Raw genomic sequence first — 13,665 nt, 5'->3', positions numbered from 1 at the left:
CAATCGGATGTTTTCGGAGTATTTCCCACGCTTTGAATTTTAACGTTTGTCAATTCTGACAGTCATGTCAGTGATTTACTCGTGTTTTGCGGAAATGTAAGCAAAAACTAAAAGTCGTAGAAAAAGTATAGTATGCAACACGCTCCGCTCGTGTCAAATAAACTCGTGAGTCAAATACCGTTTACCGCAATTGTTGCATAATATATTATCAACTTAAAAACTAAACAGAGTGTGTAGAAAGCATAATGAACTGTTACAGAATGTTGAAATTTTTAATAACACATTACTCTATACTTGCCATATATATGGTGGTATAACCAACAACACTTTGGCAGAAAAAACAAAAGCATTAATTTTGAAAAAATATAGGTCATTTGAATTCTCTAAAATATTTTTCAAATTCTTTCAGCCTGTAGAAAGCATTGTCCGACAGAAGCCTGTTGAAGTGTTTTTTAAATTGCTTTGTTGATACATTTTTTAGGCTTTGAGAAAGCAAATTGGGGACCATTTATAAAACATATGATTGAATTTTAGTTTTAATGACTGTTTTCTATTACGGGTATAGTAACTGTGGACATCAGTGTGTTTTTTATGTGAATCTTTATTGTCTCAGAAGGAGTTTAAAAATAAAATTAGACACTTATCAAGTAACACAATGGTACAGGTACAGTTAGGTGCCCGACGCTGTGCAAAGATCACGTGGTTCACAACGAAGCGAGGCGGGCGTTGCTAAGCGACAGCGTAAACAATACTACCTCTCTTAACGTAGCGCATACCTGTCGTTTTGATACAATTCCACCGATGAATTGAGCTCGGCGAGCTGCTCTTTAAGCAGCTGTAAGTTCGAGTTGACGAAGCTCAGTTCAACGGCAACGGTTTCCCTTAACTTGCGGTTGGTCGTGGCTTTGAACAAATTCTCAGCGCCCGCTCTCAGTCTCAGCTCCTTGTTGATCTCCTGGTTCAGTTTCGAACGTCTGTTCTGCAATTTCCCCCTGCATGTCGCCACTCTCGGATCGGAACCCTGCAACAACAAAGTTTTATTTGTTAAAAATTAGTCATGGCCTCTTGCAATTAATTCTTAACAATTTGCGGGCATTTTCTGCATTTTTAATTAATTTGCTAAGTGTTTACATTCCCACCACACCATTTTTACAGTGAACCAGCTGAAAGAGTTTAGTATATTTATTGAGGCTAGTTGCCTATAGACGTGGGTTGGTATAGTTAGTTAGTGCATTTATTTATTTTGTTGAGTTTTTTTGTCTATTTTGCTTCATAAATGGATTCCGTAAATAAAGAAATCAAAAAATGTGCGGCAATTTTCGAGAACTTGGGGATAAGCGAAAACACATCCGAGTGTTAAACCGTCAATGTTTTATTACTCCGTTATAATTGCGGGGCGACTATAACGCCTCTTGGAACGACAAGAAATTAAAGCCTCCAGGAAATCGCAACCGTATCCATCAACGTAGTGCGACGAGTCGTAACTTTAATAGAGATATCGGCGCAGAACGCAAAACAGGATGTAACACATAGCGTATCGCGGTTTTACGTTTACCACTGGATTATACACGAGAACGCAAGAATTCGAAATGCCAATTGGCTTATAAAACGACGAAACGAACTCCGCGCCATATGCTAAACGAGCTGGCACGTTAAGTGTCTGAAGCTATGAGGAATGCCTGACGTGCCTCGCCAACGTTCAGGGTGAGCCATTTTCTCCGCAGTAAACGGTGTCTCGAATATACAGGGTGGCGCAATGTAGAAAAGTATTACATATATCTTTTTTAGTTGTTGCAATTAAAAAAATGTTTTAATGAGTGTTGAATATTGAGCCCAAAATATAAAATACCTTGCTTACATAAATATACGTTTTTGGAAATTAGAAATTTGATAAATTCGCACTTTTGTTAAAAATAATACGTTCAAAAACACCTTTTGTCAATTATTCGAAATCATGTTAAGATACTTGAAATAATAAATAAAGATAAAATGATTACTCAAAAAATACGACCAAGTAAAAAGTTGTTCAATAATCCTGCTAATATCTTTTTAAAGAGTTTTTAACACTTCTCTCAAAATCATAACTTAAATTGCACACATTTTAATTCTTATTTGTTCCTTTGTTATAGGTTAACTTAATTTGATTTCATATTTGCTCTTTATTGATTGATGGCAAATACCTAACATACACACATTTTTTAATTTGCAATAACAATAACGTATTTTTGAGAAAACAGCCTGTTAAATAGATAATTTAAATTTTAAAAGTATAAATGTACTGTTATTGCAGACTTTCGAGAACATTATGTATGAAATAAGTACTTTACTTTCCTTTACTAAACTATTAGTAATTCATTTGACTGTATTAAGCGCCTTTTTTATCTTTGGCGCTTAACTCGTTATTTCAGAATTAGTATAGTCAAGTCGTTTTCTTTTTATTCCCTAAGTACTTCTCCACTGCCATACCATACACTGCGTGTGCGCAGTGTCAGCATATAAGACTTCAGCTTCGTCGCAAGTCACTTTGGGCGGTATTTTTAGATTTTAAATACTGGTGTTTTGGCGTTCGTCAGTTCTGGTGCGCACGCCAATCAGTATTCATGCTGTTTTGAAAAAATATCACCAAAAACTAATGATGGTAGAAAGAGTATAGTACGCAACGTTTATAAGCTTCTTCAAACACTCATTTATTCAATAGTCGCTGCGCTAATGTCAAAACAAACAAATATGTGTCGTTTATCAAACTTGTTGCATAATATAGCATTTGCAACTCCTGCTCTAGCAAACTAAAATCATTTAATTGAAACCTGATAAAAATGGTCGGAACAATTAAAAAAGAAACATTTTCAAAATGTTTTCAAAATTCTATCCCCCTCCCCCCTACCTCAATTCTGGCCACGACCCCGTCCCGTTTGCTCGGCACCAAAAAACCCTGTCTCTGCACCCACTTGAGCATCGCACCACATGTTAAACGGTTCGCGTCCCATATCACTATCGGTACGACGCGCGTCGCATCACCCACGGAATACCCGTGACGACACCACCAAAATCAGCAACCGGCTCTTCGGTTCGACCTTCGAGTCACCAACGTACGATCGGACTACCGTCGTTGCAACCGGCTTCCGGCAAGCAGCCTCGTTCTTCGTACGGTATATTCGATTTAAACAGATGGATTATGATTATTTTATTGTAAAACGGTCGAGAAAATGATTGTTATTAGGCGACGAAACCGGCGCGAGTTTAAATCGAGAGAAACGGGCGCGGTAACTGTAAAACCGCGGACGCATGTCGCAACTAGGTGCATAGACGCGTCGTACCGGGTCCGATCGCTAAAAACGGATTGCTTCAAAAAATAATTGTTCCAAAAATGGTGTATGTGTGATATAACATATTTTTTAGATACTTTTACTAAATAGTACAATAATTACATTCTAAAAAGATTATTTATTTAATTAATATACTTAGTTGTAAATTGATACACAAAGTTTAAAATATATTTATAAATTCTTTATTCTTTCTTCTTTCTTTATAAATATGGTCTAATGCAGGTCCGAAACGTCTGCATAGAACCTTAACAAATTCCAAATTGTGCCATTATAAAATTATTATTAAATTAAATTATTAATTTAAATTTTTCGTTGTCAATAATAAAATTAATTATCAAATAAAATTAAAAAAAAAAACAAGATTCAGGTAGTTCAAATTACGTTCCAGTTTTGAATCTCTGTTAATAATAATATTGAAATTCTTAACATAAAATGTAATATAATATTAAAAATAAATAAAATTATGACAAATATTTGCACACCGCTTTTTCGTTGAGTACATGGAATTTAGAATTATTGGTTAGAATAGAATGGATTTCAAATTCAAAATTTCAGTGAGAATGAAAAAATGCAATGCATATAAACGCTAGTTGTAAACTTCAAATTTAATAGTTATGGATTTGATTAACTGAGATGTAAGATTGTTGCATAGTAGGAGCATATTTTAATTCAATAAATCGCATTTAAGCTCAGAAGCTTTAGATTCCTAATTGAGTAAAACTTACTGTTCAATTCATTTTAATAAATAATTTTAGAGCCAGATAAGCTAAGTAATCCATAATTGTTTAATATGGGTATGTTAATTACTTTTTATGGCGGTTATTATTTGCCAAATTTGTACCTAAATAAAATCCAATCATAGAGATGATTAGAGTATGCGCTAACGCAGGTGCGGGCCACTTTAACTGTACTCAATAATTACAAAGCAGTCCGGACACGAACCCAAATTATGCTTAATAGTTGACCTAAATTAGATCGGACCCGGTAGCACCTAGAGTGTTTTATTTATTTTTGCTGACGACCGCAAAATAAAATACGCGGCGGAGGCGATTTTTATTACGAAACGACACCACTGCTACAGACCGGAATTTTCTTTTCGTTTGTATCGGGAACAATAAACTCACGCGGAAACGATCGGGAAAAAAGTAAAATTCGGATTTGCCGGAAGAAACGACTGGCCGCCATTAAATTACTTTTACAGTTTGGCCGACACGGAGAATAATGTGAATTTGAATTTTAATCGGATCTCCGTTCGGAACGACGAACAAAGGCGTATTAAAATTTATAAAGGCCGGTATAACGAGGCGCAGAGAACGGTAACTCAGATCGGCTCGCTGAAAACTTCCTCTATTCGAAGGCGATACACTCGACTTTTTACGCGGTGCGTGGCTCTAGGATAGAGTCTAGAACCACTGATAATCATATCGATATTTTTCATAAATTCGTGGTCCGATAGTCCGATAGTCCGACTCTCCAGCCAATTTGCTTAAAGAAGAGGAATTTTTCCTCCCGTTGCATTAACCTCGATTTGTCTATATGTTCAGCAGAAGTATACGCAGTTGGTCAAGCTCTGTAGCAAGCAGAACATTGATATTCTCCGACTCGAAGAGTGCCTTAGTTAGGCATAAATCCTAAATCCAACAGACAGCGTCCAATAGTTTTTAACTACAGCCTGGAAACTACTCCAATTACCAGATGCACCTCTTTCAAAGACCTTTGCATTTTATACGACACTAAACTGTCCTTTGCCTCTCATATTGAAACCATTTGCAAAGATGCAACAAGATAGATGGACTTTATATTTCGTAACGCTAAAGAGTTTCGGAACGTTCAGACTCTCAAAGCATTGTTTTTTAGCTATGTCAGATCCAAGCTTGAGTACTGTGCGACAATCTGGTTGCCCATTCACGCTAAATATATAGACCAATTGGAGGGTATACACAGAAAGTTCGTTAAATTCTTGGCATTTAAAACTGACGGAGTGTTTCCGGCGCGGGGTACTGAACAGTCATTACTTTTGGAAAGATTTGAACTCCCGTTTTTAAAACGGCGAAGAAACTATCTAGCGGTTATCTTCCTCTGCAAAATTGTTCTATCCAGGATTGACTGCTCGGAGCTCTTAATGCAATTACCTCTCCATGTTCCTCAAAGATCGGTCCGCAGTTCGCCGATTTTCCACCTGCCTACCCCATCTACAAATTTACTTATAAAAACCCCCTAATACAATGCTATGTATCTTTTCAATGACCGTTGTAGTGATATTGAAATTTTCAACCTCTCCTATAATCAGCTATCAAACATTCTCAAAACAAAATTTTTTGTTTAGGCAATTGATATTATGTCACGCACAGGCACTAAGGTGCGAGTACAAGTGTGAGCTCTTTAAATTGTTTATACATTTTGCTACATTGTATTTAAATGATGTATCATATGCTTGTCAGATTGTCTTGTAAATGGATGTAGAACCTGTTAGACAATAAATGATTATTATTAAATGATTATTATATCTTCCTGGATAGCAAGAAGAAACTCTTTACTTAATTAAAATACAAAACAAGGATGTACAAGTATGCTGGATTCCAAGTCATACAGGCATCAGATAACATGTCAAGGCAGATCAAGAAGTAGGATGGAACCAGCATTAAACATAAAACTAAGTTTTAGCGAATTCTTCCCGAAACTCAAGAATAAATTTGGAAGACTTGGGGTAACGCCTGGAAGACTACTGGTAGATACAAAGGAGTAAATTACTGCTCACATTATGCAGTTCCTCCAACCGAGAGTTGGTTTCACAAATTAGACTTGAAGAGGAAGGAAATTAAAACATTGTATCTACCATCGCTGCTCACCAGCCCACTAGGGTCGCATTAATGTTAGACTCTCTCTAGAATACGACTGCGGGGAGTTTGGAGTCCTAACTCATATGCTCTTTGCCTGTGCTCGCCATTTTAGACATTCACAACTGCTTTATGAATTATTTGCAAATGCTAACTTTCCCTTACCACTTCATATTAATGATATTATATTTCATCCTGTGGCTTAAATTTGTAACTTCCAAGGTAATTTTACTGGAAATCATTTCTTGGATCGTTTACCGAGTCGGGTGATGGTTGCATCCAGACCCTCTTCACAGAGGCATCCTTCCGGGAACTTTTCACCACTCACCCAGAAGCTGGCCAAATTGCTTGTGTTGCAGGGCCAAAAAAACAAGTAAAAAAAAACCTCACTTCTGTAATAACGAAAATTGGAATCCTAAAGGAAACGCAAAAGCGTAAAAATTTGCGTAGTTTTTGTAAGCGTTGTTGTTTTTTTATTTTTCGCTGCTCTAAAAGCCAATTTAGTAGTACCTATTTTGTTGCGACTGTATGTATTTTGTTATAGCATCATTGTACTTTCATTGTTTAACAATGGTAAAGGCTAAGCAAATAACAAGCAAACAATTTCTAGAAGTATTTTTATCGGCTCAAAAGTACTGCCACAAATGAATATATTTTTTACTGGTACGAAATTTTTCCATATAGCTGCCAGATGGCCTACAGGAGAGCTTTCAACCAATACGACCCGTTAATTCAAATCTCAAAATATGCCTAGATTCAGTTAAATGCTTAAGGGAAACGAGTTTAGAGCGTGCAGAGCGCTGTTTAGAAATATATTTCGGTGTTTTTTTTTTAAAGGTCGGTTTTCACCTTTGTGCCCTACAAAATCGAATATAATAGTTACATTAATTTTTGTGTTTTCAAGAACCAAATTTTAGGCAATTCGAGGACAAATTGGTTCATTGACATTTTTTATAATATTTGGAAGACGACTATCCGGAATTACGTATTTCTTGACTTACAGAATAAAAATACTTAAATTTGCTGGTTGATAATATAAAAAAAGACAGCTGAATCCAAGGAATTATTTTGGTTCAAAAACACGTTATACGCCCTATTGATTATGGGACACCCTGTATAATACGTATCGGAGTTGCGCCTCGCTCGAACGTGTCGGATGTCAAATCAAGCGCAAAGCGGAACGTACCGTTTCGAAGAGAAATTATAAAATCGATATTCCTGGAAATCAATTTCGCAAAATTTTGTCCGCCACAGATTATGCAACGGCCTCGTTTTCCCTTATCGGTTACGAGAGGGAAAATTACGAGTCCGACCCTGGCGCGGTTCCAGAGACTTTTAACGGTCAGTACGCGAGAGAGTAATCTTGTAATTTTGATCCTTCCGCGCGCATCGATTATACTGAAATTACCGATTCCAGCGACGCGAGTTTCCGTAGTCATTACTGTGCCCGCAGTATCATTTTCCGCGATACGTTCCCCTCTCTGCGCGCGCTCGCCTTTCCGGTTAAGCAAAACGACATGAAAACAATAGACTCGATCCGAACTGGAATAGTTCCGCTGCAACCAATATCGATTTTGTGAGGCAAATTTTATTTAGAGGAGACGGATAATTATGGTTATCGGATACTTTTGTTGTCTTGTCATTAATTTTGATAAGAGATTGGGGGTAAATCATTACCTAAAGTGTACAATCTTGTGTATAGAAAGTACTATTCAATAATTTAAAAAAAAATTGCAAAAAAAATAAATACGTAAATTAGGGAATTTGCCACATAAACAAACTCATACAATTATTGTCAGCTTAAGCAGCCCTAAGTATTATAAGCTCTATACAATGAATTCTTTAACAAAAATTAGTCTTCTTCATCTTGTATCAGCTTCTCCTTTGGAGGTTGCTGGTCATCATGGCTACCTTCACTTTTGATCTAAATAATTCAATTGATGATAAAGCAAACCATTCTGGAAGAATGCGCAACCAAGAGATTCTTCGGCGCCCTACACTTCGTCGACCTACATTTTTTTCCTCCATGATGAGTTTCACCAGCTCATATCTTATACCGCGTGATATATATCCCAGGAACTCAAGTTTGCATTTTTGATAGTAAAGAGTATTTCGAGTTCTTTGTCCATTCTTCCAAACACTTCCTCGCTTGTAGTTCTACTCATCCACGAGACTCTCAGCATTCATCTATAAGTCCACATTTCAAAAGCTTCCAACCTCCTTGTGGTTTCTCTATTCAGGTCTGTTCAATGCTTGCCAGGATTTCCTGTTTATGTTGAACGTCTTCATTAATTATGGAGTCAAGGTAGTGTCTTACTTGTTCAATTGCTTTCCTGTCTACAATGAGCTGACCTGTTGCTTGCTTCCTTTTTGTTGTCACCGTCATTTTAGTCTTGTTGATGTACATGTTGAGACCGTAATCTTTGCTAGCTTTCTACTTTGTTTAATAGTCTCTGTAAATCCTCGAGAGAGCCCGCACACAAAACAGTGTCGTCAGCGTGCCTAATATTATTAAGGATTTTCCCATTTGTTACTATCCCAGCGGATTCGAGTTCCAATGCTGTCTGACACCATCTTCGGAGAGAGCGTTATCTATTCTGTCCTTTGCGGCTTGACTTCAATACAGCTTTGATATGATCTGCATGTATGTTCTTCAGTTTTTGTAGGATTTCCATTACTTTTTCATGCCTGACATTATCAAACGCTTTACTATAATCGACAAAGCACACATAGAGATCCTGATTGACGTCTAGGCATCTCTGGACAACAACGTTAAAGGCGAAAATGACTTCTCGAGTTCCAAGCCCATTGCGGAATCCAAATTGCGTGTCAGAGGTTTCAGTTTCGCATATGTTGTGTATTCTGGCGTGCACGATTCTTAGGAGTATTTTCAGAACATGGCTCATTAGACTTATGAGTCGGTGGGCATCACATTTAGATGGTCGAGATTTTTTTGGGATTGGGACAAAAGTAGACAGAAGCCAATCATGGGGAATATTACCAGTCTTGCGTACGTCGTTGAACAGATCTAAGAGTGCCTGCATCGAATGTTCGTCAAGCAATTTCAAAAGCTCACAATGCACATCGTCTGGCCTCACGGCTTTGCAAAAGTTTGCTATCGTTATAGCGTGATCAATTTTATCTCTTGTTATTAGAACTGGGTTCTCGGTTGTTGTTAGCTCGTAGTCAGTTGCTCGTTGGTCACTGAAAAGCTGCTTTATATAAGTTCTCCAGGTCTCCAGCTTATTCTCGATGTTCAAAATTATTGAATTTTGTTCGTTTCTTAAAATACTTGAGTCTCTTTTCGATCCAATACCAACTATCTTTATCTGTTTATGCATGGTAAAGCTCTCGTATTTGCGTTCCAGGTCCTCTATTTCACTGCACCTTTCCTTCATCCAGTTCTACTTCGCTTCGCGGATTTTGTTACGAATAGTGTTTTTAATGGACTTATATTCTTCTTCATTTTTGTTTTTATGTTTTCTTCTCTCTTCCATTAGTGATAAAATGTCTGGTGTCATCCACTTCTGTTTTGGTTAGTTCTGTCTTTTTGTGTTGTTACTACAGTATCCTTAATTTTTTCCCTTTTTGTGTTCTTCATGTAGCCTATGGAATTTTTCATTTAAAAAGTTGGTGGTAGCTTTTCTTATAGTTGGCTCTTTTAACCTATGAATATGTATACGTTCTGTTTTGCTATTTTGTTTGACTCTTTTTAGTTTTATGTTCATGTCCTTAGCTATAGGGTTGTGGTCGGATCTGACATCTGGGCCTGGGTAAGCTTTTACCTCTTTTATTTCATTTTTAAATTTTTTATTCACCAAAGTGTTGTCTGTCTGGTTACGGTCTTTTTTTATATATTAAATGGTCTTTGTTGTCTCCGGGTGCTTTCCAGGTGTACAGCCTGCTTTTGGGAAGTTTGAATAGTGTGTTGCTTACCACCAAGTCTTCTTCTACGTAGCACTGCAGCATGCGATCTCCCCGCTCATTTCTCTCTCCTAAACCGTATGCACCAACATAGTCTTCACATCTGGCATTGTAGTCACCCATAACAGTTAAGTCACGTTCTTTTCTCAATTTTAAAATATCTCTGAGTTGTTCATAGACTTCTTCAATTGCCTGGTCACTTTTATCTGCTGCAGAGGCGTATACTTGTATAAGGTTTAATTTACCAATGTTCGTTTGGATCTGAATCGTAATGATCCTATCGGGGTAGGGTAAGAAATTGATCACTGATTTCGCTATGTCTTCGTTACCATAATTCCGACTCCATTATAGTGGTGATTTCCATCGTTGTCCGAGTAGTACAGTCGTGGACTCACCAGAATCCGGCCATCGCACCTCACTCACACCCAACACAACAATTCTCAACCTTGCTATTTCTGCAAGAACGTTGTGCATCTTTCCTGCTTGATATAAGCTACGTACATTCCACATTGCGATTCTGATGTCATTTTTATGCATTTTAAAACACTTTTCTTGATAATTGGCTAACGAGGAGGTTCTTAGCACAGTCTCTCCACTGAAAGAGTGTCCCGGACTAACGGTCGTCGACTCTAGGTTTTCAGCCATGTGAGTTATCTCGGGAAAATAATCAGTGGGGTGGTTTCCCGTTGCCTTCTCCTGTATCTAATTCATCATCATCATTCATCCATCAAGACCTTACCAGCAAGGGTGGTCCTACCAGTAGCTACGCTACCGCCCTCATCGTTCCCTTGATATTGAAAGTTACTGAGCCCTCTCACCAGCGACAAGGTGGAAGTCCCCGAGAAAATTAGTAATTCATTAAAAAAATGGCATTGATCTTATTATTTTGAGATAATGTCAATATAAATAATGATGGCGATTAATGATGATTCTTGTGAGTGCATAGATACATTTTCTTATTGCTAGTTACCCGTTCTAGCACTACGCACTAATACTATGTTCTATATATATACTGCACTGAAGAGATATGGATATTTGAAAATGGTACAACTGGTCTTGAGAAGATATTAATATAAAAACTATAAAAACCACTAAAGTTCATGCGACCAGTGTTCTTAACTGAAACTTAAATTATAAATGTCTCCTTATTTACCGTCTAGTCCACTAGATTTTAATTTTAGCTATATAGCACGTAGTATTTAAATTATCTGATATATTGCATAACATTTTTCTGTGTATTAGTTTTTGGGTACATTTTTGTAATGCAACACGAATATATTCGCTGACATGACCGTCAGAATTGACAAACGTCGAAATTCAAACCGTGGCGTAAAATCTCCGAAAACATCCGGTTGCTTCCAAACCCGTGCCGTAAACTCCCGGAAATGTCCGAAGTGGCTCACATCTGTGGGAAACGAAACTGACATGGTAAAATGACGCTTCCCGCACACTAGATCGGTGTGTAATTATGTATCTTACAGATCGGAATATAAAAAGTTTACCGAACGTGTTGCATACTATACTTTTTCTATGACCGTTAGTTTTTGGTTACATTTTGGCAAAACAGTACACGAATACATTCCCTGACATGACCGTCAGAATTGACAAACGTCAAAATTCTAAGCATGGGAAATATCTCCGAAAACATCAGATTGGGGGAAACGGGAGTAGAAAAATATATCCCCGAGTGTAAAACACCTAATTACCTACCGATCTAGCGTGCGGGAAGCGTCACTTTACCACGTCAGTTTCGTTTCCCACGGATTCGAGCCACTTCGGACATTTCCGGTATTTTACCGCACGGGTTTGGGAGCAATCGGATGTTTTCGGAGGTATTTCCCACGCCTTGAATTCGACGTTTATCAATTCTGACCGCCATGTCAGTAAAAGTATTCGTGTTGTTTAGCTAAAATGTACCCAAAAACTAACGGTCGTAGAAAAAGTATAGTATGCAACACGTTTGGTAAACTTTTTAAGTCACTCGTTTATTAAATACTCGCTCCGCTCGTGTCAAATAAATTCGTGAGTCAAATGCCGTTTACCGCACTTGTTGTATAATATACTATTAAATATATATTATATATATAGGTATAATATACTATTAAAGTCTCCTTTGTATTGGTTTCCATGGTAACCAAATAAATAGGCTGATGTATTTTGATATTTTATAGCTGAAGTTTGAATACCACAAGTTTTATGAACGACACTTTAGATAGAAGCGCAGCGCAGCCGAGCGCGATGAATGCAGAACACTTGAAAAGCCATCAGAACTCGCAGTCCTCAAAATACCATAGATTTTTAAATATCTATTGGAAATATCGCTCAACTCGTGACTAAAGCACTGGAATGTTCGAGCTGGCTCGCGACAATATTTAATGAAGCTGACTTTCTAAAGTGACACTTTCCGCACGCTTGATCAGTGCATAATTGGATGTTGGATATATGTAATTGGATATATTGTACTCGCAGACCTACGACAATAAATTATTTTACTAGCTTATACATATGTATATAATTATTATTATTAACAAATAAATTTGATTATACCTTTAAGCGTTAAAATAACTACGTTAAAATGTGGTAATTGTATCTACTGGAGTGTGCTTAAAAAGATCAAATTATATAGACGCTTGATACATAACAACCCAATTACAAATAAATTGAATTTCACTGAAATTATTGACGTTGCTTAGTGATTTATAAATATGTACATACATTAATGAGTAGTAGAGTGATAAAAATACTAAAAATTATAAAATCAATATTTTAATTAGGGTATCATGGATATCGGGGTCAATTATGTGTTAATCGCTTAATTTTTTATTCGCTTGAAATTCCCTCCTAACTCAAAATTTTAAAATTAAATTTAATATTATCCAAATTAAAATTACTTATCGATGTTAGATGAATAAAAGTTGACTTTTTCATATTAAATATGAATGAATGTATTTTGCATAAACTTACGTAATAAGGTTATGGTTCAAGGAATGCGGTAAACGATACTTACACGTCATTAGCAAGTTGTCCTTTTAAATATAGACCAAGGTCTGACGTACGTAGATATTAGATTTTGGTTTATCTGATGTTAATTTAATAAGGCCGATAAACTAATGCAACCCATACATTTTTTGAGACTCTGAAGTCCTTTGCAAAAAAAACAACGTGTTGGCGTATTAGGGGTGATGGGACGTTAGACAAAAAATCCTCTATAGACTGGACGTATGTATACTTAGATGTTTGGTATCGATTAGTTTTGAAAAATTGTCTGCACCCCGAAGCCTCCTCTCTTATTTGAAGGCGAAGAATAAAGAATGAAGATCTGCCCATAAAACGATATCGATCGGATATCGAAGCCGGTTTTGAATAACGGTCGGCATTTCCGATATTGGAAAGCGACAGAAATACCAACATAAATTTCACGCGCAATTTGTCGTCTTAATACACCTCCCGACGTGAAAGTGGTTCTCGGAAGAAATCCGTATGACGTCTTCATTCTTAAGGCCCAGCCACCAAACCCATGGGGCTAGTTCTTAAATTTTGCAACTAAGGGCAAATATAACCTTATAGAGCTACTAAGA

General features: G+C 37.0%; 1 protein-coding gene across 3 annotated transcripts in view; it reads right to left on the bottom strand.

The window, feature by feature from the left end:
* The window catches only part of LOC132707969 (rhophilin-2), a 57,445-nt gene that overhangs the window by 5,600 nt on the left and 38,180 nt on the right, over window positions 1-13,665 (bottom strand). For 2 of the 3 annotated variants that reach the window (XM_060680011.1, XM_060680010.1), the window contains exon 2: window positions 777-1,021. In XM_060680011.1, the coding sequence (XP_060535994.1) occupies window positions 777-1,021 (245 nt within the window). Of the gene's footprint in view, window positions 1-776; window positions 1,022-2,884; window positions 3,057-13,665 lie in introns of those variants that run through there. The other variant, XM_060680012.1, reaches the window with a different exon arrangement.

Source organism: Cylas formicarius, unplaced genomic scaffold (assembly GCF_029955315.1).
Source record: "Cylas formicarius isolate icCylForm1 unplaced genomic scaffold, icCylForm1.1 PGA_scaffold_10__41_contigs__length_53128322, whole genome shotgun sequence".
NCBI lineage: Eukaryota > Metazoa > Arthropoda > Insecta > Coleoptera > Brentidae > Cylas > Cylas formicarius.
Note: the sequence above shows the minus strand (reverse complement) of the source record. Positions and strands in the feature narration are given on the sequence as shown.